We start from the raw sequence: 27,370 nt of genomic DNA on the forward strand, positions 1-27,370 counted from the left end.
TCTTGTCTGGGCTGGGGGCGCCATTCCTGTTTGTGGATCTTGTGACCAGCTGGCCGCTTCCAGTTACTATACAGACCCTCTCAACACAGACCTAGTGGTGCATTTTTGACTGGAATTATTCCTTAATTATTGCAAGGTTATGTTCCTTAGATTAGTAAATTATTGGTTTATTTTGAGTTTTTCTTTTTGTGCATTGTGCTCATGGCTCTAGGCCCAGGGAACTTGTTCCTCTGAGAGCCATGTTTAATGAAGACATTTCCACAGTGAATGAGGTAGGTGAGGCATTAAGGTGACAGAGAGGGAGATGACACATTGGCTCTGGATTATGTTTGAAGTGTAGGTTGCTAACTCTTGAAAACATCCTAATTAAACTCTTACCAATCAGAACACTTGCTGGACTGAGCTAGTCTGTCCCTTGTTCTGAAACATAAGGTAAATGATGAACAATACAACTTCTCTTGTGAAGGCAAAAAAAAAAGTTAAAAATTCTTTTTAAAAAAAGGTAAAAATCAGTCCCTAATGAAATGTAAAAGAAGAAAAGAGGAGAAAAAAATGATTAGGGCAAAGACCGTACAGATGTGCTTTATACAATTGATGTATGTATATGTATGAACTGTGATAAGAATTGTATGAGCCCCAATAAATTGTTAAAATTTTAAAAAAAGGTAAAAATCTAGTAACAAAATTTGTAGGCCAGTCCTTCCAAAATCCTTGACTATATCTTAATATTTATTTTCCTACAACCCTCCCTCCCCCAACTACCATGATCCGAATTCTACCTTGCAAGTCTGGATAGAGCAGAGGATGTACACTGGTGCAGATAGGAGCTGGAAACACAGGGAATCCAGGGCGGATGATACCTTCAGGACCAGGGGTGTGAGGGGCGATACTGGGAGGGGAGAGGGAGAGTGGGTTGGAAAGAGGGAACCAATTATAAGGATCTACATGTGACCTCCTCCCTGGGGGACGGACAACAGAAAAGGGGGTGAAGAGAGACATCAGACAGGGCAAGATAGGACAAAATAATAATTTATAAATTATCAAGGGCTTATGAGGGAGGGGGGAGCGGGGAGGGAGGGGCAAAAAAGAGGACCTGATGCAAAGGGCTTAAGTGGAGAGCAAATGCTTTGAAAATGATGAGGGCAAAGAATGAACAGATGTGCTGTACACAATTGATGTATATATATGTATGCATTGTGATAAGAGTTATATGAACCCCTAATAAAATGTTTAAAATATTTTTATTTTATTATTGATATCTTTTGAGTATACTCAAATTATATGTACATAATAAAGAATAATTTTTAAAATCTCCTAGCCCATGGTATAAAATTTCACCAATAACTCCTCATTTTTTAAAAAGTGTATTTTTGGAGAAACTTTACATAAAAAATGAAGTTGTCAGTTAGCATAGATAGATAGATAGATAGATAGATAGATAGATAGATAGATAGATAGACATAGTTCCGTGACATTGGCAATGAGTCAGCATGCTCACTATTTTCAATTCTGGTTGTTCTTTTCCCATTAATCTAGCTTCCTTGTCTCCCTTCCCCTACCCTACCTGTTACTTTATCATCTTTGACCTGGATCTACTTTTTTTTTTTTTGGATCTACTTTTTTTTTTTTAACAATCCATTTCAACTAGATATCCTGAAAAATTAACCATCCTTGTCTTGATAATGATCAAATAAAGCTTTCCCTCTTTTTAAGCGGTTGAGTTTGCTTGTTTTCTTCCTCTCTCTTTATTAAAATAATCAGCACGTATAGCTCTGAGAATGAGAAAAGCTACATTAACTTTGAAGGAGCGAAAGCTCTCCCCCTCTGGAGAACTGTCAGGGGATGGGCACAAGTACAGGTATCTCCCAGTCAGATGATCCAAATTCCGTGGCACAGAAGAGGAGCCCTTCCAACATGGGAGCCGGTGGTTAAAACGTTTCCATGGATATTCTCTCAACTCCTGGGGCCTTGATGTTTGCCAGTGCCTTCAGTGCATCCTGGACTTCGTCCTTCAGTACTGTCCATTCTGGAGCATAGACTGCGGTTACCTTCTGGAATGGAGGCCGGCCAGTGCTCTGCACCGAACAAGAACAACAGCCGGGCAGCGAGCAGGAGTAAGGGAAAAAGGAATGCCACCTTCCAGGGCTGCCGCTTCGGTGACGTTTGTCAGGAGTGCTGAGAAGCCGAGGCGAGAGGGAGAATTCTGCCCTGGCTCTGCAGATAAACAGTGAGAGGTGAGGCCGGAAGGGCCGAGCGAGCGGGGGAATTCATTTCCCGTTGGATATTAAAGATGTTATCTGGAGGGCATGTGGAGTCATCAGCGTGGGGTGGGCAGTGCTGAATGAGCTCTCTATCTCATGCTGTATCTGCAGATGAGCTCTGCAAATTCAATAAAGCCCTTGGCAGGCTCAGCTGTGCACTGCCCTCCAGTCTCTTCCCTGCCCCTCCCTAGCCCCGGCAGAGACCCCCAACTCCTGTTCCTGCTCTCTGCCCAGAACATGAGCCTGGCTCTCCTCGGAAACGTGTGGCACAGCCAATACCTTGGGACGGTGGCCTTACCCGCAACGTTCTTGACACTTTCTAAAGGTGTTCTTCTTATTATTGAATATGATTTCACAGGAGAATGTTTGTGATTGATTAGTAAGTGAGCATGAGTAAGTCCACTCTTACTTTGCCTCCTGGGTCCTCCGTCCCCATCAGGATTGTAAATCTGAAGCAGCTTGGATTCCGTAGGAAGATGCTGTGGGGTTGGGAGAGAGACTGCTGCCAGCCATCCCCAGAAACACAATCTCCACCCCCAGCCCCCCCCCCACTTTTTCTTTTTTAACTTTTTAATGTGAATCAGGTGAAGGTTTTCAGAGATTGTGCTTTTTCCACCCAACCTTTCATTCATTTCACCTCATTTAGGGTAACCCCTTGGTGGACTGTCTCTGGTCCCACTCCCTCCCTGTGTCTCTGTGCCATCCCTCCTTCCCAGAGCTCCTCTTCTGAGCTCTGTCCTTGCCGACATGTGGCCCTTTGCGTGTCCTAAGTGCACACCTAGTGTCCTGCCACCCGCAAACAGCACTGCTTTTTCAGCTCTATCTCGCACAGCACTCTTACCTTTTCAGCTGGGGTCTGGAAGTCATTGCAATGGCCACACAGAATGCACAGGCAACGCTGAAGGTTCTAGAGTTCATTGTAGACGATAATAGGTTCTCATTCAGGTGGAAATGCTCAGGTTAGTTGTTCAGTCACAACATGTTACCGAGTTCTTCTGACGCTGCCAATAAATGCGCAAAGGACATACCACTCCGCTGGAACCCTGAACCAAAGGTACCTAGCTCCAGCTCCATGGGGCAGCTGATCCAGCTCCACCAGTCAGTTCCTGCCCACGAGCACTCAGATTTTGCTTGTTCTGTGGGCTGGGAAATGCACCCCTCTGTCTCCTGTGTTCCACTCCTGGTTCTTTGGTGGCTGCACCACCAGGGTTCCTCCAGTGTCAGAGCTGTCTCCTGAATCAAAGAGGTGCCCAAAGGGCACCCTGAAGCGAACCCCTGGCTCTTCTCCCTCGCTGACATTAAAATGCCCTTTCCTGCTTCTAGATGCCTCACTTGATACTCAGCTCACCGCTGACTCACATGATAGAAGCAGTGTCATCCCCTACCTCCTTACCCAAACCGATTAGGAAAGGCTGTTTGGTGGGAGGTGCAGACACTATGGTTAGAAGGGGCCACATTAATTAATGCGCTGCCCTGCTCTTCACGAGTGTGATTGTTCCCTTGCAGACCTATTTTGGGCTGAAAATTGAGCCAAGGGGGTGAGTTCATTTCTAGGTGTGAAGGGAGGCTAAGGGCCAGAGTTTCAGGAGTTCGACAAGTCTCTCTCCAACCAGTAAGTCTGGTCTCTTGGATGATTTTGAATTTGGATCCATATTTTTATCCCACTCCACCAGGACCTAAGAGCAGAGTCTTTGATGTGGTTTTTAAAATGTGACATTACTCACTACAGCTTAGTTAGTAAGCCGGCCAATTCTATACTAATTACAGCCTTGGGAACCCTCTGGGCCAATTCTGCCCTGAGGAGCGCTGAGAGCTGGATCGTCTCAAGGGCAGCAAGGACTTTTCTCTCGGAGTCCCGGGGTGGGGGCTGGCGGATGCCCTTCAATGCTCACCGAAAGGTTGGAGATTCAAGTTTACCCAGAGGCCCTTCGGAAGAAAGGGCTGGTCATCAACTTCCAACACATGGGCCGTGGCTCCTGGATGGAGCCTGGGTCTGCTCTGAATAAGTAGATTGGCCGCGAGGTGAATTTCACTGGCCAGCACTGGTTACCTTGCTTTATACTGTGAGCATGTTTTTATTCCCAAGCACCTACTTAGTTTTTCATATTTTGCGCTTTATGTAAATACAACTGTCATTGGTTGGACTGCTTTTTAAAAGGGGGTTGTAAATCCTAATCTCTATGTTTGTGGCTATAATCAGTCCAATTTGGGAGTGGGTTGTCTTAGTTGTATCAATGAATTGAGAGTAGTCTAGGGCATAGGTTCCCAAATTTTTCAGAAAATTTGCAAAACTTACTCAGTGCTGCCCTGGCAACTAAAACCGTGTGACACCGTCCAGGAGCGAGTGTAGATCTCTGCGTTTGAGCAGCCCCTGGATCCTAAAAGAGATTAAACAACCTAGCAGAGCACAGATAAGGGAGACAGATGCCAAGACACATGGAGATCTCCAAGGGACCCGGCAGTAGAAGCTGAAGGGGCCAGGACCTCCCTCCAGAACCAACACAGAAAGGAAACCTATCCCAGCCTTTGAAAGGGTGAGAAGATGGTTTCTGTTTGTTACAGTAGCCATGGTATTTCTGCTATCGCAGCACAGGATAACTAAAATCAACACAAAAAACTCAATGTCATCCAGTCGTGCTGGCTTCTAGTGAGCCCCTGTGGGTCCGGAGACCGTACTGTTTCTGGGAGTCAAATGCCCTGTCTCCTGTGGAGCAGCTGGGCTTTAACTGCTGACCGTGTGGATGGCAGCCCAGTGTGTAACCACCACCAGGCCATGCCACCAGGACTCCAGACGAGCACTATGCTATATTTTCCCCAAGATTGGATTTTGCACTCTGAATTTTCATCACTGTGCATTTTCCATCACAAGGTCAGCAGTTCGGACCGACCAGCCACCCCACAGTCCCCTAAAGAGTGACAGTCTCAGAAGGCCAGGGGCAGTTCTACCCTGCCCTATGGGTCGCCACGAGTCAGAACTGACTGCACGGCGGTGAGTTTGGGTTTGGGGTTATATTTTCCACTGGATGGATTTGCCAAAACCTAATTGCTTCTACTTCTGATGGGCATCCCGGTTGTTTCCAGCTCTGACCATTCTTGCGCATGTGTCCCGCTGTGTGGGAGGGACAGTTTCCCAGAGGGTAGCATGGGAGAGCTTTGGGCTGTGTCAGAGAGTATGCCCATTTTCAGCCTCACTCCCCAAACGAAACCCCCTGCCTTGTGGGAAAGAGAAGGATTTCTCCCAAGTTGTCTCCCCCAAACATATGCCAAACTTAGCTGCTTACGTATGACTGTGCACTTGGAGGTCATCAGAAGTAGGTCAGGGGTCATTCCCCCTAAGGGTTACCAGCCATCTAGAGCAAGCAGTCACCACTGTTTGTCCCACAAGTAGGGCCCACTTCCTTCTGATAAGGATAGTAGTTGTCTGTTTCCTTGTAGGAGACTCTAGAGGTCAAGCCCACCATGGGTGACCAAGGTTAGGCCGCCATCGTGAATCTAGGGTCCGCCCATCTTGTCACATGTGTACCTCTAGTCCCTCCCATTCCTATCATGTCTACACCCCTAGATCATCCCCTTTCTGTCACGCTTATGCCTATTGTACTGTCCCTTCCTGTGACATGTGGTTACCTGTCATCACGCTCCCCTAACTAGACATAACCCTTGGTTAGCAATAAACAGGCTCCTCCAGCCTCTGCCCTCTCTTCGAGCCTCCTGCCGGGTCTCCACCAGACCTCGCCTTGCCCATGCTGTGCGCAGACCTGGCCGGTAAGATCATGGCCATCCAGGAGGTGAGATGTGTCTGACTCCATTATTGGACTCTTCTATCTCTCATGCTCTCTATGACTTTAATATAATATTTATATATCTCAACCGTACAATTGTGCCTCCCAAACCCGTGATTGGTGAGGGGGGGCTGGCACCCCCTCCAACCACACTGCCTCTGAGTGGGTTCTGACTCTTAGTGATCCTCAGAGTAGAACGGCCTCGTAGGGCTTCCAAGGGCTGAAGCAGATTGCCCGGAACAGCTGGTATGTTAAAAGAGCCAACCTTTCAGTTAGCAGACAAGCACCCGAACCACTGTATGACCAGGGCGCCTGTGACGCTTCACTAAGTGATGTCAATCACGTTCCAAAGGGATGGCATCAATCATACCAATTTGCATTCTCAACAACCGTCAACGTTACGGCTACTCCCCATCTTTCACCAATGCTTGCACAGTGTGTGTGCTACTCCGTAAGGAGCCCTGGTCTCTTTGTGGGTTTCAGTGTGACTGCTGACCTCAAGGTTGGCAATTCAGGACCCCCACTGGTTCTGCGGATGAGTCTGTCCGCTACTGTAAAGCTGTATCGCCTTGGAAACCCGCAGGAGCAGTCAGACTCGGCCCTATCGGGGCTCTATGGACTGGAACGGACCCAGCTGCAGTGTAAAACAGCCTCTTTGTGGGTTAAAATGTAGTTTGACTTACATTTCTCCCCTTCAAGTACTGACCAGGCCCGACCCTGCTTAGCTTTCCAGATCACACAAGGTCAGGGTGGTGTGCCCTTGAACACATTTCTCTAGTACTAGTGATATTAAGCATCCTGCTATGTTTATTGGCCATTTAAATTTCTTCTTTTGTGAATTGTCTATTCATTTGTCTACTGGCTTATTTTTCCCCTCACTGGTTAGTATATAGTCTGATTATTAATCCATTCTTGTTTTGGCAAACCTTTTATTGAATATAAATATGTCTTCTCTCTCCAGCTAAATGTTTTGATCTGGAGGGAGGGACTAGAGAGGACCCAAGAATAACAAACCAGACCAGTAAGGGCTATTTCAGGTTCCTCCTACATGCCTTCTATTTAAAATGGACACTTTGTGGTTTGCAATCAGGAAAGGCAGGCCTCAGGGATGAATGCTTCCCCCATACTTATTCAAGCTGGGGTTTTTCAAATAATCTGAGAGGCTGGGTTATATGCAGGAAAAAGAATGTGGCACCAGGATTTGAAGAGGACTCGTTAACAACCTTCACTATGCAGATGACACACCTTGCTTGTTGAAAACAAAGAAGGCTTGAAGCACTTATTGGTGAAAATCACAGATTACAGCCTTCAGTATGGATCACAGTTCCATTTAAAGAAAACAAAAAAGAAATCCTTATATTGGACCAATAAGCAGCATCCTAATACATGGAGAAAAGATCGAAAGGGTCAAGGATTTCAGTGGACTTGTATCTGCCATCAACACTCGGAAGCAGCAGTCAGGGAATCAAGCAATGTATTAGACCACTGACTGAACAAGTCTGCAGCCCTTCAGAGGGTTGACACAAAGATGCCGTGCTGAGGACCAAGGCACTGCAATCTCATACGCATGAGATGCTAGACAGTGAATAAGGAAGACTGAAGAAGAATGGTGCCTTTGTCGTATGGTGTGGGCAAAGAATACTGAAAGTACCTTGGACTGCAGGAAGAAGGAGCCAGCGTGTCTTGGAAGAAGTATCGCCAGCCGCTCCTTAGAAGGGAGAGTGGCGGGCGAGTCTTCATCTCAAGTGCTATGGACAGGTTGTCAGGAGGACCCGGCCCTGGAGAAGGACATCATGCTTAGAAAGGCAGTTAAGAAGAAGGAGGAGGAGGAGAAGGGGGTGTGGAGGAAGAGGCGCAGGAGAAGAGCCTCAGGGGATGGAATGATTGGCCCAGGTGATGTATGGTTCTGTCGTTTATAAGGTCACTATGAGCCAGGTGGGCACTGACGGATGGCACCGTGTAGGGTAGCTCTCTCGCCACTCCGTCTAAAGTGCTGATGCTTCACCGGAGGGCTACTGGATGGGCTGTTGTTTTTGCTTGGGGGTGGTGTGTGGGGGTGGGGGTTGGTGTGTGTGTGTGTGTGTGTGTGTGTGTGTGTGTGTGAACTGGTGAACATGGAGAATATGAGTCGCCAGCTTTGGAGACTTTGGAATGAGGGCGTGAACGCCCGGCTCTGAACTCGCCTGGCCTCTCCTGGGTAGCAGGTGCTTACAACCAGGCAAGATTACCATGGGCCCCAGGGGTTGTCTCCCGCCGCACCCTGCTCCTGCGCTGGGCAGCTCACCCATCAGAGAGCCAGGTTGTGTTGTTCCGCTCGCCCCAGCGCTGGCACCCAGCCAAATATTGAGTTCCTTTACCGGTGTAATTTTAGGGCCACTGAAACACAAGGCACCGCTGCTGTCCTGGGAATTACAGTCAGGGAGGCGGAGTGCCGGGCGGGGAATTGGGGGGTGCAGGGGGTGCAGGGGCTGGGACGGTGGGGGGAAGCGAGCGTTTGCTTGTGGCATGGAGGACAAGCCACGAGCCCGGTATCCCTATCTCCCTCGCGAGACGAAGCCAAAGGGTGTGGGGAGAGGAAGCTAAATGCTGTCCACTTGTCCCTGGGCTGGTGGGCCGGCGCCGTTTGCTCTCCGCTTCTCCGGGACGCGGGTGTGGACCCAGCAGGACTTTGGAACCTGTTCCTCCCGCTGTCGAAATAAGAGCGCGCAGGGGGTCCACTCGCGCGCTTGGCGCGACCGAGGGCCGCAGCCCGGCCAGCGCCCCGCTCCTGGCCCAGGGTGCCGGCGCGCCCGCGCACCCACCCCTGCTCGCCGCCGCATCAGCGGGTGCAAGTCCCTCTGGGTCCAAGTCCACGGCCGGCTCCCAGCCCGCCCGCGCCGAGGAGTGGGGGGCGTGTCTCGGCGCCCGCTCCTGATTGGCCCGCGGCCGCAGTCACGAGCCCCGCGCAGCTCGGGGATTGGCGCCGCCCGCCGCCCGGAGCGGGATCCTCGGGACTGACTCGGGCCGCGGCCGTCCGGAAGACCCCGGGGCTGGCATCGGCGCGGCGGCGTCGGGAGCCGCGGGTGGGACCTGGCCGTGCCGCAGGTGCCATGCCCTACCTGCTCATCAGCACCCAGATCCGCACGGTGAGTACGGGCCGAGCCCGAGCGTGTCGGCGGCCGCCGTGGCACCCCGGCCCGGGCAGCGCCCACCGGCCCCGCCTGGGACACGCCCCCTCGAGCCCCGGCGGGGAGACCGCGCTGCAGACTAAGGAGGGGACCAAGTGCTTGCGCTTCCTGCCCCTGTCCTACCCGCCCGGTGGGTCCCCACCTCCAGGCGAACCCCGGAGCGTCGACCTCCCACGTGCAGACCCCTTCACCGCCCCATGCCCAGCCGATCCGCGGAGCTAAACCAGGGAGGGAGGCTGGGGAAAGAAAAGGGGGCGCGAAGCGAGCTGGCACTCCGGCGGCGCTGTCTGCGGTTCGCACCACAGCCTGGGGCGCTCCCTGGAAGGGCCAGCCCTGCGGCCTTGGGAAAGGAAAAGACGGACTTCCTGTTTGTGGAGCAAGGAAAAAGAGCGAATCCGTGGCGCTAGCGGTGCAGAGAAGCCGGGTCCTTTTTTCTGGGCCGTGTCTTAGCCTGTACAAAGGTGCTGGCCTTTCCACTTAGCCTGTTTCCAAGGTTAAGTCCTGCGCCCTGTTGACCGCTGAATAATAGGTTACAGCTACACCACCGATTAGATGATTGATCCACTCATCTGTCGATGGGACATTGGGATTGTTTCCACTTTTGGGCCATTCTGAATGTTGCTCCTATAAACATTCATGAACATGGTTTTATGGGGACATTTGTGTTCAATTCTCCGGCTCCTTGGGTGTGTGACACACCGGTGGCAGTGCTTGGCAGCAATGTGCCGAGTGGGCCAATGCCTAGCTGTAGGACCTTCTTTCTATCTTGACTGGCTGCCAGCCAACCCAGCCACTGTGGCTTCCTTTGCAGGAGGTGGGCCCCACCATGGTGGGCGATGAGCACTCTGACCCGGAGCTGATGCAGCATCTGGGGGCCTCCAAGAGAACTGTCCTGGGAAACAACTTGTAAGTCACCACATCCCTCAGTATCTTCTCCCAGCCACAACTGTAGGCCCAGGGACAAGGCACTGTCCAGCTTCAGAACATGCACCGTGGGGCTCTGTCCTCTGTAGGGGTCCGCCCTGTCCCCCAAGGCCCCACTTGCTCTGGAAGCTCTCCCCGTGGCCCTCCTTTCCTGAGCATCCTTAGTAGAACACCAGGACCCAGTGCACAGATGCCCTGTCCTGCCCTTCCATTTCTAAGCCAGGCCCTCTCAAGGCAAAGGTAGGCACAGAGACAGACTTCTGTCCCCAAAGGAAAAGACAAGACTTAGAAATGCAGAGTAGGGAGCCCGAGTGCCCTGAGGCCCACCTCCAGCGCAGCTGCTGCTGCTGCCTGGGGCCCCGGCCATTCCCTTGGCGGCCCCCACCCCACCTCCACGTCTGCACTGAGACCAGTGTTGTGAGTGTCCAGTCCAAAGGGGATGAGAGAAGGTGAGTTGATCGCAGCCCAGCCTCCAGTCAGGTAGGAAGCAGAAGCCGACTTGAGGCCTTGGCCGTGATGGATTGATCTTGAGATGCCTGGCCTGTTGCGCTGAGCCCTTGAGCTGCTCATTGGTTCGTCATTACTTATTAAATGTGGACGGTGGGGATCTGTATCCATGCCAGGCAGTGGCAGAGGTGGCAGCTCTTGGGGACCAGTCTTGCTGCTGGAGGGCAACAGCACGCTGGGAGGGCAGGCCGCTCTTCCTGAAGTGTCCCGGCTCAGGGCATGCATGACTGCTGACGTGGGTCCTACTCGCTGACACTGGAAAAGTTACTTCACACCTTTAAGTTTTCTCGTTTATAATGGGGACAATACAAGTTTTTCACTAGGGTGATGGGGGGGGGGGAGCAGTTTGCACGCATAGAGCTCACCAGGGAGGCGGCAGAGATGTGCACTCAGGGGAGCCTGGAAGCCACGTGATGTCAGGACTACAAGGGTGCCTGAGGCCCTCACTATCGCCGCCCTGTCCGGTCTATTTGCAGTTGTGAGTACTACGTCAACGATCCTCCTCGCATAGTCCTGGACAAGCTGGAACGCAGGGGCTTCCGAGTATTAAGCATGACCGGGGTGGGCCAGACCCTGGTGTGGTGCCTGCATAAGGAGTGACCAACTGCCAAGGCCTACTTCACTGCCTGCCCCCTCCTCCACCCAACTTGCCCTGCCCAGCACTAATGGGCAGATGACCGTCCCTGGATTCTGCCTCAGCCAGTCGGGAGGGCAGGGCCCCTGTCCTGGTGTAGGTCTGTGGGCAGGCTGAAGGGCTCAGCACCAGGCACCCCAGCAGGGGGTGGCTCCCGGGCCTGGGTGGCAGTCGTGTGTGTGTGTGTGTGTGTGTCTAGTCCAAGCCAATAAAGGGCTGTGATGAGTGGTTGCTTCTCAGCTTTGCGGGCGCATGGACTCCCACTGGGGTCAGCCTCCTCCCTCCCAGGGAGACCCAGGCCAGGTGGCGCAGCGGCCTACACCCAAGTAGACAAAAAAGAGAAACACTTCAATAATTAAAAAAAAGAAAAGAAAAAAGTTTATTGGTGATGTTTATGAAAGGGGCTGTATTGTGGGAGGGGCTGGCGCCTGGCGCTACGTGGGCGGCCCCTCTTCATCCTCCTGCTGCATCTGGGCGATCAGCTGCTGCCGCTCGGCTGCCTGGCGCATGCGCATCATGACGAGGCTCTCATAGTCCCGCTCGGACAGCACTGAGCCCTGGAAGGTACAGCAGGGACTCGGGTGAGGGGCACAGGGCCCAGCCCCGGAGGATGGAGGCTAGGCAGCGCTGCGGCCCGGGCCAAGGGCGGAGAGGTGGCAGGAGGTGCCCAGGAAGGGCCAATTCAGAGCCCTTCCGAGCAGGCCAGTCCTTTGCCTGCAGGGTCCTTAGCCTGGCTGCGCATCACCCAGCGCTGCTCCGCGTGAATCGTGAATCGCCCCCCCTGCTCCAGCCGGCCTCAGCGCTGCTGGCCTCCGCCGGGGAGCTAGGGGAAGGGGAGCCCCACCCTAGGAGGGAGAAACACGTGTGTCCGAAGCCCTAATACACAGCCCGGCGCCCGGAGGGCAGGGCCCCGGCTTTTCCTTTATCCTGCCAGTGGGGGGGTGGGAGGGGAGGAAAATGAAGGAGGGCTCGATTCTGATCACCCAAAGAATAATAAACAGCCTTCTCTTGGGCACGGCTGGGGTGGAGCAGCGACTCTTGCAGCGGGGCGGGACGGCCAAGCCCTCCCCCCCCTACCCCCCAAGGCCTGCTGTGGGGCTGAATCACTTCCTTCCTCCGCGGTGGAACGGGGTGACCATGAGGTGCCGACAGGTTCTTGGAAAGCCAGGGCTTTGAACCTGTTCACTGTGGGCCTGTGAGATCCCTCACTAGAATGGACCCGACGCTTTTAAAATGTGGGTGAACCGGAATGGGAGAAGTGAGGAAGTGAGGGTTCAAAGCCGGGCTAGGCAGGGAACCTCCCTCTTAGAAAACAAAGGCCTCATGCGAGCTGCAGGGCCACCAACTCAGGTCGCCGGCAGGCGTGAGGCTGTGCGGCAGGTTTGCGCTCCACCACCGAGCTGGCAACAGGGCAACTCCAGGAAGGCGGCTCACTAGGCCTCTTCCCAAGCCCCCCTCCAGGGCTGGGCCTGTCATTTTCCTTGTTCTGGTCAGCACCAGCCAGATTTTACAAAGTCAAATCTGTTACAGTTTTGACTGGCAGTCCGTCACTGAACCGGTGCAAAGCCCCCTGTGAAGCCCACCTGTGGCCAGGCCAGCCGTGACAAGATGCCCCGTCAGGAAGAAGGCTGCTGGGCTTAGGTCCATGGTACAGTCATGGGCAAGGCAGGTGGGAAGCCTGGTGGTCAGTGACCCAGAAAATAAGGGAGTGGCTGGGGCTCAGATGCCAGGCCCTGGCCAACTGGTTTGGAGTAAGGGGTGAAGAGAAACAGGAAGTGTTTCTCAGCCTGGATTCCCCCTGCCACCTCCACCCCTCCTCTCTTCCAGGCAGGCCCACCTACACCTGAACCCCCAGCCTCCCAAGCACCAGCTGCAACAACTCGTGACAGCCCTCGCAGTGGTCTAACCTCCTCCACAGGAGGGGCCACATGAGGGCCCCCCCCCGCAGCTAGAGGGGAAGAGCTAGAGGCCAGGGGGTGGCAGGGCCCGGGCTCTCACTGCTCTGCCACCTGAGAGGCAGAGCAGCCAGCCTTTCAAGCCAACCTACCCTACTCTGCTTTGCTCTGTGAAGAGTCGAGTCACCTTTGGCCTGCCCAGCACCCCGTCCCAGGAGGGGTTGAACCCTTTACAGGCATGGGGCTGCTCCCGCTAACACACCCTCTGCCTCCTCCCCCACCCCAGCAGGCTGGGTTAATGAGAGGGCCTGCCACCAAGCTCTGGGGCTGAGTCACCCACCCTGGCCTTCCTCCTTCCCCAACAATGGCTCCATGCTCCTGCCTTTCAATTAGCTCCCACCCCCCTGCGCTCCCCCACCTCCCAGGCTCTTTGGGGCTGGGGAGCCACCCCACCGCCCGGTGATGACAAAGGAAGCGTGGTGACACATGCAACACAAGCAGCAGGGCTGTGCTCCGCCGACGAGGAATCTCCAGCTCCCCACTGCCCTGGGGTGTTGGCTGCAGAGCCCCAATCCCTGCGAGGGAGCGGATGCTGCAATTACCTGAAAGCATGAAACCCTGCTTCCCACCTGACTGAGTCAGCTGAAAACAAAACACTTCTCCACTGCCACACACTCCCACGGACAGCCAAACCACTAATCAGAGTGCCGGAGCGGCCGGCCGAGAAGGCACAGCCAGTACTGCTCCAGACCAGCGCCGGGCAGGGAAGGGAGATCCCACCAGCTGCCCCCTGGCCCAGCCTGCCAGGTGTCTTCTGGGACGCCACCATGCTGCCCTGCCTCCAGTTCCAGTAAGTGCCGTTCTGGGGTTTTTTCCACAGCCCTATCAAGTAACCAGGCCGCCCTGCTCTCCGAGACACTTGCCAGGAGCCCCAGGCGCTCCAGGAGAGACGTGCCCCCTGCTCTGGGTCTTGTCCTACCCCCAGGGATGTGGACCACAGGGCTGTGCTGACAGGACCCCAGGGGCCTCTGCCCCTGACCCACGGAGGAAGCTGACTCCCTGAAGCAAGATCACCAGCTCCAGCGGGGGGCCGGATGGTCACTGGCTGCTCTTGACCAGCTCCTGGGCCTCTGAGGGCTAGGCTCTGTCAGCTGGCCGCCGCCCCCCACCCCAGGCCCCATGGAGACCTGGCGGAAGGGCTCCTTCCGCAATGCCTCCTTCTTCAAGCGCCTGAGCCTGGGACGGCCAAAGCGACTCCGGCGACAGGGCAGCGTGTTGAGCCAGGCCAGCACCGCTGGCGGGGACCACGAGGAGTACAGCAACCGAGAGGTCATCCGGGAGCTGCGAGGGCGGCCAGACGGCCGGCGCCTGCCACTGTGGGGGGATGAGCAGCCCCGGGCCACCCTGCTGGCCCCACCCAAGCCCCCGCGCCTCTACAGAGAGAGCTCCAGCTGCCCCAACATCCTGGAACCCTCTGCTGCCTACCATGCTGCCTACTCGGCCACCCTGCCCTCGGCGCTCTCCCTGGGGGGGGCCCTCCACCAGTACTCAGAGGAGGACCTTCTGGACCCTCCCCGCTTCCAGGAGACACCTGCTCCGGACCTCAGCGACCCCTTCTTCTCCTTCAAAGTGGACCTGGGGGTTCCCCTTCTCGAGGAAGTTCTGCAGATACTGAGGGAGCAGTTTCCCAGTGAGCCCCACTTCTGACATCGGAGCGGGGGGCAAGCCTGAAGGCCCGGTGGGCGTGGGGCTGGAGGAGAAGGCTGGAGGGACGGAGGTGCAGAGGCCAGCTGGCGGTGCTGTGATGGGCGTTGCCCGGTGGAGCCCTGGAGGAAGCTGGCCAGGGTGGGAGCGGGAAACCGACCCTGCCACCGGAGACCAGAGGATGGCAGAGGGGGGCACAGGGGTGTGTGGGGGGGGCGGGTAAGGACACAGACGGGGCAGAAGAGAGATGGTGCTGCCGTTGACAGACAAGTCTCAGGGAAAAGGTCCAACCCAGGCCGCAGAGGCAGCGAGGAAATGGCCTGAATGGCAGCATGGTCCAACCGGGGTACATGTGGCGATTTATATTTAAATCCACTGAAATGAGACCCACGGAGAAATGCCAGCTCCTGGCCACATTTGAAATGCTCCCACACTGGGACTGCTCAGCATGGCAGACACTTCTAGTGGACAGCCAGCAGTGGCCAGGGGTAGAGGGTGCAGGGGTAGAAGGTATTACTCAGGAAAAAGGCCTAAACCAGCCGTTAGCAGAACCAGGGGGGGAAGGGATGGTGTGGGGGCAGCTCACGAGCGAGTGGCACACGCTGCCGGGAGCAATCCCTGGTGGCCGGCAATTGACACAGCTCACAGAGCAGGGCCATGGGGAAATCATAGTGGGACCCCTGGGGGACTGCAGCAGGAACAGGAGCGTCCTGTCCCCTCCTTCCTCCACAAGATAGAAGACTTGCATCAGAACTGGACTCGTGCCTGTTGCGGAGAGGCGGCACAGCTCGTCGGAGAGGATGAGGAACCTCTGCCCTGCCCAAACCCTTCTGACCAGGGGGCCCTGCCCCGTGTCCTGGCTAGACGACTTGATACCAGGACCCATGGGCTCTCTGCAAGATTGTGTGGTTGAGCCCCAGGCCTCTGCAGCGAGGGCCACTCCCCAGCCACATGGGCAGCATCCAACTTCCTGGTCCTCTCCTGGTGGGGGGCCCTGGCTGAAAGGCTCCTCTGTGAATGCGTGAGATAATCAATAAAATTCTTCTCACACCCTTGGGGTGTGTGATCTGGGGCTGGGAAGCAATAGTGGGGGAAGGGGTCGCTAGAAAAAGATCCTGAGTTGGGCTCTGAACCAGCTCAATTCTCCCCCCCCCCCCCCCAGGGCCTGGGCCACATGCACTGCAGGTGGTGGGGCTGGAGGAGGCAGGGGTGGGGTTCCGGTAGCAATGAGAGCAGCTCCTGCCCTGTCTGTCCATAGGGGAGTTATAAACGATGCATAGACCACCACCCACCTTCCACTCACCCCGCAGCCATTTCAGAGTTCTAGCTCTCGCCCCAAAGTTTCCTATCCCATCAAAGCAGGGACCGGTGTGGCCAGGAGCCAGGCAGCCCGTCATACTTCCAAGGCCATGGGAAGGACTGAACAAAGTCTTCGTGGTGCAGTGAGAACTATGCACTTGGGTTGGGCACATGTCAGCCTTCTCTTGACCACAAGTTGGGCACCCAGCCGTTGGGCTGGCAGTGGCCCAGGCTGCTGGGTGGCCAGCGGTCTTTCTAAAGAGGATGTATTGCCTCTTGACAGGCCGTCCCTGTCTGGCGTGGCCACAGACATGATCCGGGAAAAACGAAGTGGTGGAGAAAGAAGCGGCTGCTCCAGTCTCCTGCTAGTTTCCTGTAGCATGGGGCTCTCAGCACAAATGCCTCACACCACAACCGGGCCGCCTGGGGGCCAGGAGAACCCCCCTGGAGCGGAGGGGAGAAAAGTTTCCGAAAGGAAAGGCAGTGGCAGTGAAGTGACTTCTCTGATGTGGCTCTTCTAGCCAGTCTGCCTCCCTCCTGATGGGAGCAGACACTGATTGCCTGGGGCTGTGTCTTATCGGTACCAGGGTTCATTGGGATTGCCCTCCTGCTGCGTACTGCCATTCCAGAATCGAGAGGGATGTTTCACTACCAGAAAAGAAAGGAATGAGCAGGAACAGAGAGCCCCAAGATCCAAGCCACTGAACCCCTCGGATCCAACAGAGAGCTCTGACAGCAGGGAGCGGGAAGCACCAAGAGCCAGACTTCGAGATAGCGGTGGGCTTTCCACAGCGCCAAGTTCAGCTGAGTGTCTCTCGGAAGGAGGCTGGCTTGTGGGGTGGAGTGCTCCCAGGAAGCTAGTGGGAAGCTAGGTTTGTGGACCCTCAGAGCTAGAGCTGAGTATCTCTGGACTGAGGCTCATGGCTGAGTAGCATGCCCTTTGAACGTCTATTGGCAGTGCACAAAGAGCTTTGGAACCCTGCTCAACCAAGGCCGAGGCTGAGGGCTCGAGAGAGGCCTGTCTGTGGGCACAGCAGAGAAGACACGGTCCTGACTGCCCAGTTTTAACCCGCGCATTTCTCACCTGGGTGGTAATCAGTGAACTTCTCTAATCAACCCCACCATCGTGAGTTCAGTGTGACCACTGCGGTGAAGTCTCGAACCCAGCCGAGAAGTAGAGTGCCGAAGGGAGAGCAGGTGGTGTTAGAATTGACAAGGGTCGATAGAAATTGGCTGCCGACACCGGGAATGGTGATCTTGTCCTTCCCCTTTGTGTCGTGGGAGGAGGTCACTATCAGCCCCAACGTCATTTTTCCTTCTTTCTCTTTTAACAAGAGTCAACACAGCCATTGTCCTTCTCACTGGACTCTGGGAAAGAGTCCTGAGAAAGACTCTAACAAGAAGGGGCCCCCAACTCGGAAGGGCTCGGTGTCATGAGGCCTGGCTCTTTACCTGTGACAGTCCTGGGTGACTGCGGCCCCCTGTGCCCTGGGGCCGTCCTTCCAACCAGGAAATCTTCAGGGGGTTATCAACCAGCCCCACCTCATTCTGGACAGCCAGCTCCTGCCAAACAGAACATCCGATCCTGGTTCTCATTAACCCAATGAGCTAGAACAGCTCCTCCACCCCCCCCACCCCCCGGGGAAGAACCCAAAGCAGCATTTCACTTCTCCAAGCCGAGTCCGGCAACCTTGGCAGCCCTCCAACAACAGTGCGCCAAGGCTCTGACCCTTCCCGTGGGACATCGGGCAAGGGCCCTCCGAGTTCAGGAGTGAGGTGAAGACCATTTGCAGCCCACCCCCCAGGGTGCTGCCCCCCATGGGAGGGGAGGCACAGAGGCAGTAGCTTGTACAAACATTGGCGGGCCAGCCCCTCCCAGCCATTCTCCTCCTGGGGGTCAGGGAACATTAGGGAAGGCCTTGGATCTGACCTGCTCCAGAGACTCCCCTGAGCTCAGAGGGGCCACAGAATCCGGTCCCCCACTCTCGAGCGGAACTGCCCGGGCACCCAAGCCTGATGCAGCACTCACCGCAGCTTTGACCGCTGCAAACTCCACCACCGCTGTGCCGGGCTTCTTCCTGGAGAGCACCAGGTTGAGCACCTCACCGTACTGTGGGGACAGGAGTGCTCTGGTGAGCACGGTCCAGCCTGCAGGACGGACCGCTCATGCCAGACCAGCCTGGGCTATCCTGGGACCCACTGGGGCCCTACCGGCTAGGGCCCGGCCTCTTTCTTCTTCTATTGTTGTGGGGGGGAAAGCATATAGGAAAACATTTGCCAGCTTGGTGTTTTTCCACATGTACATCTTCCTGATCTCTATGACAATAACCATGGTGTGCCAACAGTCACTGCCAAATTCTGCAGGGACAGCTTCCTATTAGGATCTCGGAGAAAGGAGATCAGAGATGGGAAAGCATTTTTGTTCCAGGGGTGGCATGGAGAGAGGGCATGGTCTCTGTTCACCCAACAGCAAGGGCAGGAGGAGGGGCAGAGGCAGGAGGAGGATGCACAGTGAGTGGCGAATCGCCTCCGTGCACGACTGCCCCCTTTGCATGAGACGAAGAACTGGACCCTGGTCCAAAGGGGGAGCACGGAGAACAGAAATTCAAGTCCTCCTGGAACCTAAGCTTTCTGGAATCAGAGAGGAGATGAATCCCAGAAGCAATTGCCCTGAGATGATCTTCAAACCTTAAATCACAAATGTCCCCTGAAGTCTTCTTAAAGCCAAATGATAGGACAAATATGTTTTCAAGAACTACCTGTATGGTGGAAGGAGGGTGGGGTGGAAAGGGGGACAGGGATGACAGGGATCTACATATAACCTCCTCCCTGGGGGATGGACAACAGAAAAGTGGGCGAAGGGAGACATCAGAGTAAAATATGACAAAATAATAATAACTTATAAATTATTAAGGGTTCATAAGGGAGGGACAGCGGGGAGGGAGGGGTGAAAATGAGGAGCTGATGCCAGGGGCTTAGGTGGAGAGCAAATGTTTTGAGAACGATGAGGGCAACGAATGTACAAATGTGCTTTACACAATTGATGTATGTCTGGATTGTGCTAAGAGTTGTATGAGCCCCTGATAAAATGATTTAAAAAAAAAAAAGAACTACCTGTATGAAGTCAAATGGACAACAATGTGAGAGAGTCGACAGGACCTTCATGGGGGCAGTGAGTTTAGGGTAATGGGGGAGAACAACTCAGAAAAAGGGGGATAATGGGGGACAACTTTTGAATGATGTCATCACTGTCAGTAAACTATTCTTGTAACGATCATGAGGCTGATTCCAGGTTTGCTGGGTAAATTCTCAATAACATTAAATACGCGAGTGTTTTTTCCAGGAATGCAGTGAAGTCAGTACATGAAATGGGCAGAGGGCAGGGGGCAGACTGGTGGCATGGCACTGTGCCACCGCCAGCATGTGTCGAAGGTGGTGGAGGGGCCGGGCTTTTTACACACAGGGTGATGCAGTACCAGGAGGAGCGGGGCCTGAGGAGAAGGCTCTAGATTGGCCTGTGGAGGGCCCAGGTGGTAAGGAAGGCCTGGCGCGTGCTGGGGTTGGGACTGAGGGGAGGGAGCGAGAGGGGCAGACCTTCTGGAAGAGCCGCAGGAGCACGTCTTTGGAGTAGCCGCCTCGGGACTCGTCCTCCTTCTTGCACTTCCACTTCAGCTGCAGAGACAGCAGGGGACACCGTCCTTCACCAGCCACCCTCCGCGGGGCCAGACCAGACCCTGCCCCAGGGCTCCTGAGTCTGAGCAGACAGCCTCCTTGTCCTCAAGTTCCTGGAGTCCAGGGAGGACCACCCACCAAGGTTGCCCGCGCCTCTGTCCTAGTCCTTGGAGAACTTTTAGGAGCACTCTGCCCAGCAACCCCGAGTCTGCAGGGCAACCTCCACAGCAGAGCCTGGAGAAGCGGTCCTGACATCCAGGCAGTTGGGGACCCAGGAGGATGTGGGCAGTGGCACTGGGTCCCCAGAGACCTCGCCTGCCCAGTCAGAGTCACATGTGGTCTGCTGAGAGGACATGGTGTGAGGTGGCCTGAGGTTCCCACAAGGACTCACCTTGAGTTTGGGGGTTCCTGTGCCTTCCGTATGCTCTGCTTTTCCTAGAAAAGTTGGGGAAGGAAGCCAGGGAGTGTGAGGAGTCTACAGTTCTCCCAAAGGAGACAAGGACCTGGCAGGACTTGACGAGGTCAGCTCTGATCAGGGGCAGCAGGCGCCCTGCTGGCTGAGGAGCCTGTCACAGGTCACCACCCACCACTAACACGGGAACACCTTTCACGGGGAGCAGGCGTTGGGGGAGAAACACACCATTTGACTTAAACTAAGTGCCCCAGAGCGCAGACCCAGCCGGGCCTGCTCCCCTGGTGGTGTGCACCAAGACAACGTCTCCTCCACTCGGGGTTCCAGCAGGGCGGAGCCTCCACAGTGACTCCCCAGCAGCAGTGTGGCCACGTGGGCACCGAGAAGAGGCCTGGGAGGGGGCGGCGGGTGGGTGTGATCAACTCTCACCTCTCAACCTCTGCTCCCGTTCCTGCCGTATCTGCTCCTGGATCAGCTTCTGCTGCTCCTCCAGCTGCCGGGAGCCCTCTTCTCGCAGGCGCTCGATCTACAGGGGGTGGGGGGTGGGGGGATGCCATTGCTGGGTGGAGCCAATTCCAGGTTTCCTCACCTCCTAAGGGTCCCCGAGTTGCCCTGCCTGCAACCTGTGGGCGGCACACGTGTGACCCAGATCGCGCAGGAGGCCCCGCCCTCCCACGCTGCGCGGCCCCGCCCCTCCCAGGAGGCCCCGCCCCTCCCCGCGAGCGCGCCGCGCGCTCACCTCTTGCTCCAGCGTGCGGGTGCTGCGCTTCTCCTCCTCCTCCTCCTCACTGCCGCGGGCCTGGGCCTCCCGCTCCCGGGCCTCCAGGTCTAGGCACACGGGCACAGCGGGCTGACCCACCTGCGGGCCCAAGCAGTTTCCGCCCCGGCTCTGGCCGCTCCCCCAGCGTGCCAACGAGGGCACACCACACACAACTCTACGGTAACTGCCCCCCCACCTCTGAATTGGCTCCCACGGAGAAAAGCCGCGGCCCGGAGGGTGGGCACCACCCCGGCCAGCTGGGTGGCACCCCTCTCCCTCCTGGCCCCCGCTACTTAGCTCCCACCCACGTGTCATTTCCTGTGCCTGAGAGAGAAATTGGGGTCCCTGGATCGCATATTACACAGGAGGGGGGGGATTTTAAAATTCATGGAAAAACAAGGGGGCGCGGGGTAAAGGGTGCCTCGCTGTATGTTACTGGGCGATGAAAACGTGGCCAAACGGGTGGCGGTCAGTGTCACCGTATTCAGCGGACTGACGGGCATGCTGGGGGGGCCCACGTGCGCCCCCAGGGTTTTCAAGGGCTGTTGTTTTAAAAGCAGACCGCCCGCCTTTCTGGCAAGTGCCTGTGGGTGCCGCTGACCCTCTAGCCCGGCTGGCAGCCCCGTGCGATGCCGATGCCGCGGGCCTGGGCCTCCCTGGCCCTCTGGGGGAGCTTCTCAGAGCAGAAGTCCTGCGGGGAATGAGGCCCGGCCAGACGCAAGGGGGACGGCGTGGCGTGAGGATGGCCCCGTGGGCTCCAGTCAGACTGCGGGGGCTGAAGCGCCACTTCCAGCAAGGCCTTTGCCTCGTGGTGCCTCGGCTTCCCCATGCGTACAGATGTCCTCAGGAACCACCGCCTCCGGGGTGTCTGCGGTCGGTCACAGTGCCCGGCTGCCCAGACACCCAGGGGCTGGAATTATCCCTCCACCCGGGTCCTTAGAATCCAACTCCTGAGGACAGGGTGCTGCCCAGAGCCTGCTCAGGGGGCTCTGCGTTGCTGGTGGGGTGGTGAGGTGGTGCAGGAAGAAAGATGAGGGGGGACGATGACAATGGCCACGGGGAAAGGAAACCACCGGCCACCCAGAGCCTCTTATGGGGTCACCTACCCAGCTTCACCTTCTTCCTCCGCTCATCGAGTTTCTGGGTCCTCTCTGCTGCCTGCTTCTTGGCTCTCCGGACCTTGTCATAGGCAGCCTGGCGGAGGCAGAGAACAAAGCTCCGTAGTCTCCCCGGTGCCCACTGTCCTGTGTCCCCCAGTCCCTCGTCCCTAGGGCCGCACTCTGCAGCCAGGGCCAGGGAAGCAGCCAGGCGGGGCTTCAGGGCTGGCGCGCCAGGGCTTCCCCATGAGGCCGAGGCGGCTGGAAGCACCGGGCACCCCAGGGCCCAGCAGACAGCAGAGGGTGCGCCTACCCTGGCTGCAGCATCGGTCAGCACCTCCAGAGCCTGAGAGAGCTGGTGAAAGAGTTCAGCTGGACGCAGGATCCCGAGCACGAGGGAGAAAAGCAGGGTTAGGCTTGGTGACGGGACGCCTCCTTCCCTCAGAACTGCACGTGCCACAGAAGGGCCCAGACCGGCCAGCGGGGAAGGGGGAGCCCTTCGGGGTCAGTGCAGACAGCTCTGACAAAGCCTGAGCCCCCTGCCCGAGAGGCACACACTGGAGAGCTCAGACCGGGGTCCACACAGTGCCCGTGCCCACAGGCATCTCACCTGCACGGGGATTATCCGGGTTCTTGTCCGGGTGGCAGGAGAGGGCCTTCTGCCTGTACGCCTTCTTCACCTGGAAGAGTCAGAAGACATGGCCGGTCACTCCTGGCCCCGCCCAATCCCCCTGAGAGGAAGAGCTTGCTGAAGTGACATGGGAAACCAATACAACATCAGCAGTAACAGAGACTCGGGTCGGCACCTTGGTTCTTGCTTGCCCTCGACGGGTCTCCTTCGGAGAGCCTGAAGGCGCTGGGGAAGGGCCTGCTCTAGTTCGAACCGTCAGACCAGGGACACGGCTCTTATCTTCTTAGCAACAGCGATCATCCTGGCGGGGCACTGATGCCCCATCTCTGTATCTCTTTGTCTTAACAAACCACCACCCTAATATTTCTTGTATTAGTACAAATAAAACACACCGAGCTAACAAGATTCTCTTTTGTGTATCTCCTACACGGACAAAGACAGTGAACAAAAGTTCAGAAGCTGCCCCACCCTCCTCTGAGAGGAGCCCAGACCCAGAACTTGGAGGAACAGCTAAGGAGACGGATGTTCCTGATTCTCAGATGGACCCAATAAATATTTTACAATAAGTACTTTAGCCAAAGTGCTAAATAAAAGTCTCCCAAGGCACACAGCCAACAAGGTCTGTCAAAAGAGGGCGGGCTGCGTCAGGGATGCCTGACTCAACTCCTGCCTCCACAGCCAAGCCAGACAGGTGGCTGCCTTACCTCCCACCTCTGGGAGGATGCTGCCACCTGCTGGGCCAAGGTGAGCTCCCGCCTTTCGTCAGCCAAGGGGCACACAGCCCAGTTTGGGCTCCTGACTTAGCAGGAGCAAGAGGGGCCCACTCCTCCTTCAAGGACAGAGGGGGCACAGATAGATTCCTGGCCCATTTGCTCACCTCTTCACTCCCCATTCTGCCCAACTAACCTTAGTTCAGTTTTCACTAATTTATTTTTTTTTTAAAGAGTGGGGCTGATCGCTTTTATCTGGAGCCCTAGTTGGCCTGCTACCTGCAAGGTCAGCAGTTCGAAACCACCAGCTGCTCCTCAGGAGAACGATGGGGCTTTCCACTCCCATAAAAAGCCATAGTCTCAGACACTCCCAGGGGTAGTTCTGACCTGCCCTGGAGGTGTGTATGGGTTGGTCTCGACTTGGTGACAGTGAGTTTTATATAAAGGCCAACATTTGAAATGTCACCTGCATTCTTCATGAGCCTTATTTGTCTTTTACTTTCTTTTGTGCCCGACTTCACTGTGCTGTTTTCTAAGGGAACATGACTACTGTGCCCGACTTTATTTTAAACCAAGCCCATCTCTATATTGGCTTCAAGAAGTTTAATATTTAATTCCATTTCGCTCACAAAGGCTATGGAAGCGAGGGGAATTCTGGGGACTCGAGGTGGGGGCTCCTATCGTGAAGGGGTGGAAGGGACGCCCTAATTTGTAGCCAGCAGGTCAGAGGTGAGGGAGTCACGGGGCTCCCGTGCTTGCAGCTGGCATCTGATGTCTTGGGCAGGCTGAGTCCGTTTCTGTGTGAGCTCTGACCTAGCTCCGCGCGCCCAGAGAATGGAGGATCGCATATATGGCTGGTGTCAGAAGAGAAGCGGGGCAGAATCGGGAACACGTTGATTTGGATTGTTTGATGCAGTTTGCTGTCAGAAAAATGGGATTTGATATCATGGTGCACGGGACTTGGTCCTAGGGCTCTTCTAGGAGCCCTGGTGACGTGGTGGTTATGATTGGGCTTTACTAACCTCAAGGTTTGCATTTCGAAACCACCAGCCATTCCTTGGGAGACAGACAGGGATTTCTACTCCCGTGAAAAGCTACAGTCTCAGAAACTCGCAGGGGCAGTCCTAGTCGGTCCTTTAGGGTCCCTGTGAGTAGACACCGACCCCGCGGCAGGGAGTTTATGGGATTCCAACCAGAGGACTCAGCAGAGCGATTCGACTGTGAGGGCTTGTGGCCCCCGGGCACTGGATGGCTTTGGGGGAGTTGTGTTAGGTGCCGTCCAGTCGGCTCTGCCTCAATGACTCTCTGCCCAACAGAACCAAACACTGCCCGGTCCTGGGCCATCCTCACGATCGTTCTGCCTTGGAGCTCACTGTTGCAGCCATGGTGTCCGTCCATCTTGTCGCGGGCCTGCTGCTTCGTCGCTGCCCCTCCACTTTACCAAGCATGGGACCGCTCTCTCCTGACGACAGGGCCACCACAGTACTGGGGCAAAGTCTCGCCACCCTTGCCTCCAAGGACACAGACCTGGGATGAAGAAATGCTACAGCAAAGAAAGCAAACTGAACTTGGAAGCGGAGCAAACCGGGGTAAAAGAACAGAAAGTGGACGCAGGCACGAGACTGCAAACACAGCAAGTTCCTGCGGTCGGCTCACAAGCTGTGTGGGATTCAGTAAGCAGAGAGCGGAAAGGAAAGCCACCTGCTTCGTGAGCAGAACCAGGGGTGGAAGGGGCCTCTGGTTCAAGGGTAACACCACAGGCTGGCTGGCTGCGGACACTGACGGGGGCTCCAGGCCTGAGGAACTTTGCCCTTCTCTCTCAGAGCCCCACTGCAAACCTGGCCAGGAACAATCAGCGCTGCATGAGAAAAGTAACCAAAACTCACTGCCATCAAGTCGGTGGTGGCCCGTAGGGACACTGTAGGAGAGGGAAGAACTGTCTCTGGAAGTTTCTTTCTTTCTTTTTTTTTTTTTTTGGTTGCATTTTTTAAAAATTTAAATCATTTTATCGGGGGCTCCTACAGATATTATAACAATCCGTAAATCATATCAAGCAAGCTTGTACATATGCTGCCATCGTCATTTTAAAAACATTATATTTCTATTTGAGCCCTTATTATCGGCTCCTCTTTTTTTTAAATCATTTTACTGGGGGCTCGTACAACTCTTATCACAAACCATACACACATCTGTACCTTCATTGCCCTCATCATTCTCAAAACATTTGCTCTCCACTTAAGCCCTTGGCATCAGCTCATTTTCCTCTCCCTCCCCGCTCCCCCTCCCTCATGAACCCTTGATAATTTATAAATTATTTTGTCATATCTTACACTGTCCGACATCTCCCTTCACCCACTTTTCTGTCGGCTCCTCTTTTTTCCCCACCCTTCCACCCTTGTGAACCCATGATAAATGATATATTATTATTTTTATATCTTACACCATCCGCTGTATCCCTTCACCCACATTTCTGTAGTCCGCTCCCCGGAGACTATAACTACTTACAGGAGTAGAAAGTCACATCTTTCTCCTGCAGAGCAGCTGGTGGTTTTGAACTGCTGACCTTATGGATCAGAGTCCAGTGTGTACCCACTGTGCCACCAGGGCTCCTGTGTAACAACTGGCATATAGTGAAAGGTAACATGAAAGTCAACACCCAAATAATTATACTTTTATTTATTTACAGAAGGTTTTTAAAAAGCTGAATCTAGAATCAAAGAAATGGACAGAAAGAAACAGCGGGGACTCTTCATCTACCCAGAGGCTCCTGAAGAAGTTGCCAAGCACACGAGCCAGGGAAGAAGTCACAGACCCTGTGCACGCACACGCGCATGCAGAACACATAGCACAGCCTGAGCATGAATAACGTGTGTGCAATGCTTCCTGACAGGGCCGATTCTTGAATTGTACGGCAGGCAGATGCTGTGCCAATCAAACTGTTTTAAAAAAAGTTTGGATTTCCAAGACAAAAATGGTAGCAAACGTAAAAGCTGGGGGAAAGGAAACCAGGGCAGTGTCTGCATCACATGTGACCGTCCTTCCTACACACGTGTAAAGAACTCATGCGGCCACAAGCAACAGACGAACTACGACAGTTGAGCCAAGTACAAATGTGCTCATCATACGATCAATGGCCACGTCGCACGATCAATATTACATCGTTTTCACTTGCCAATCGACAAGTAAAGGTCCGTACCCTCTGACCCGGCAAGGCCTCTTCTCCAAGTCTATTCTACAGAAATCATTAGAATAAGCCAGACTCCTGTTTCTTGTAGCATCGTTCATCATAAAGTCAGAAGTCATTGAGATTCCAAAATAATATTTTTTAATTAGCTCTTAACCAGTTGTCGACTTTCCAGTGCTGTATGTACATTAACGGATGCGCCGTGTGACCAGAAGAGGGGACAGGAGACGCGGAGGCTGAAAGCCCACGTGATCATTATTTCAGATGGCGCGCCAGCCCCACACCAATGCACTGTGGCCGACACCCCCAGCCGGGCCAGCGAAGGCCGAGCGGAGAGCAAGGGCCCCACCTCTGCCAGCCAAAAACATTCGAGTAGGAGGGCATCTCTGGACGAAAGCACTGAAGTTGATGGTTCCCGTCTACCATACGCTGTACAACATTTACGAGCAGACAGGGCGGTGTGGCGTCTTTCCACTCTTCTCCTCTAGGAGGCAGCATGGTTCACCGAGAGCAGGAAGGTTCTGCCAGCAGTGTTTTCAAATTCTGAATCAGCCACACATTTGTCCTCGCAACAACCTTGGGCAAGTCACTGCACTGTACTCAACCTCGGCTTTCCACTCGACTACAAAGGGAGGTCAGCCAGCCCTGCACATCGGGATGCTGGGGGGAGTTACAGGACACCCGACAAAACCTGTGGGCTCAATATAAAGGAAGACCGTGTTACTTGACATGGT

The 27,370-nt window shown here is 55.0% G+C and overlaps 3 protein-coding genes across 3 annotated transcripts in view; 2 read left to right on the plus strand and 1 right to left on the minus strand.

Annotated features, from left to right (window-relative positions):
• The first annotated feature begins 8,990 nt into the window (after positions 1–8,990).
• On the plus strand, positions 8,991–11,641 carry GCHFR (GTP cyclohydrolase I feedback regulator). The gene is made up of 3 exons (XM_075530721.1): positions 8,991–9,165; positions 10,019–10,113; positions 11,115–11,641. The coding sequence occupies exons 1-3, from the start codon at positions 9,130–9,132 to the stop codon at positions 11,236–11,238; spliced, it is 255 nt and encodes an 84-aa protein (XP_075386836.1). The 5' UTR covers positions 8,991–9,129; the 3' UTR covers positions 11,239–11,641.
• Positions 11,625–27,370, minus strand: part of DNAJC17 (DnaJ heat shock protein family (Hsp40) member C17) — a 38,587-nt gene continuing 22,841 nt past the window's right edge. The window contains exons 2-11 of the mRNA XM_075530719.1: positions 22,722–22,791; positions 22,425–22,483; positions 22,121–22,208; positions 20,994–21,082; positions 20,684–20,780; positions 20,234–20,277; positions 19,765–19,842; positions 18,200–18,280; positions 17,623–17,733; positions 11,625–11,829 (exon numbers count right to left, since the gene is read on the minus strand). Coding sequence (XP_075386834.1) covers positions 11,707–11,829; positions 17,623–17,733; positions 18,200–18,280; positions 19,765–19,842; positions 20,234–20,277; positions 20,684–20,780; positions 20,994–21,082; positions 22,121–22,208; positions 22,425–22,483; positions 22,722–22,791 — 840 coding nt within the window. The 3' untranslated portion in view covers positions 11,625–11,706. The remainder of the gene's footprint in view (positions 11,830–17,622; positions 17,734–18,199; positions 18,281–19,764; positions 19,843–20,233; positions 20,278–20,683; positions 20,781–20,993; positions 21,083–22,120; positions 22,209–22,424; positions 22,484–22,721; positions 22,792–27,370) is intronic.
• C14H15orf62 (chromosome 14 C15orf62 homolog) lies at positions 13,175–15,051 on the plus strand. The gene has a single exon (XM_075530720.1). The coding sequence runs from the start codon at positions 14,347–14,349 to the stop codon at positions 14,872–14,874; it is 528 nt and encodes a 175-aa protein (XP_075386835.1). The 5' UTR covers positions 13,175–14,346; the 3' UTR covers positions 14,875–15,051.

Source organism: Tenrec ecaudatus, chromosome 14 (genome assembly GCF_050624435.1).
Source record: "Tenrec ecaudatus isolate mTenEca1 chromosome 14, mTenEca1.hap1, whole genome shotgun sequence".
NCBI classification, from domain to species: domain Eukaryota; kingdom Metazoa; phylum Chordata; class Mammalia; order Afrosoricida; family Tenrecidae; genus Tenrec; species Tenrec ecaudatus.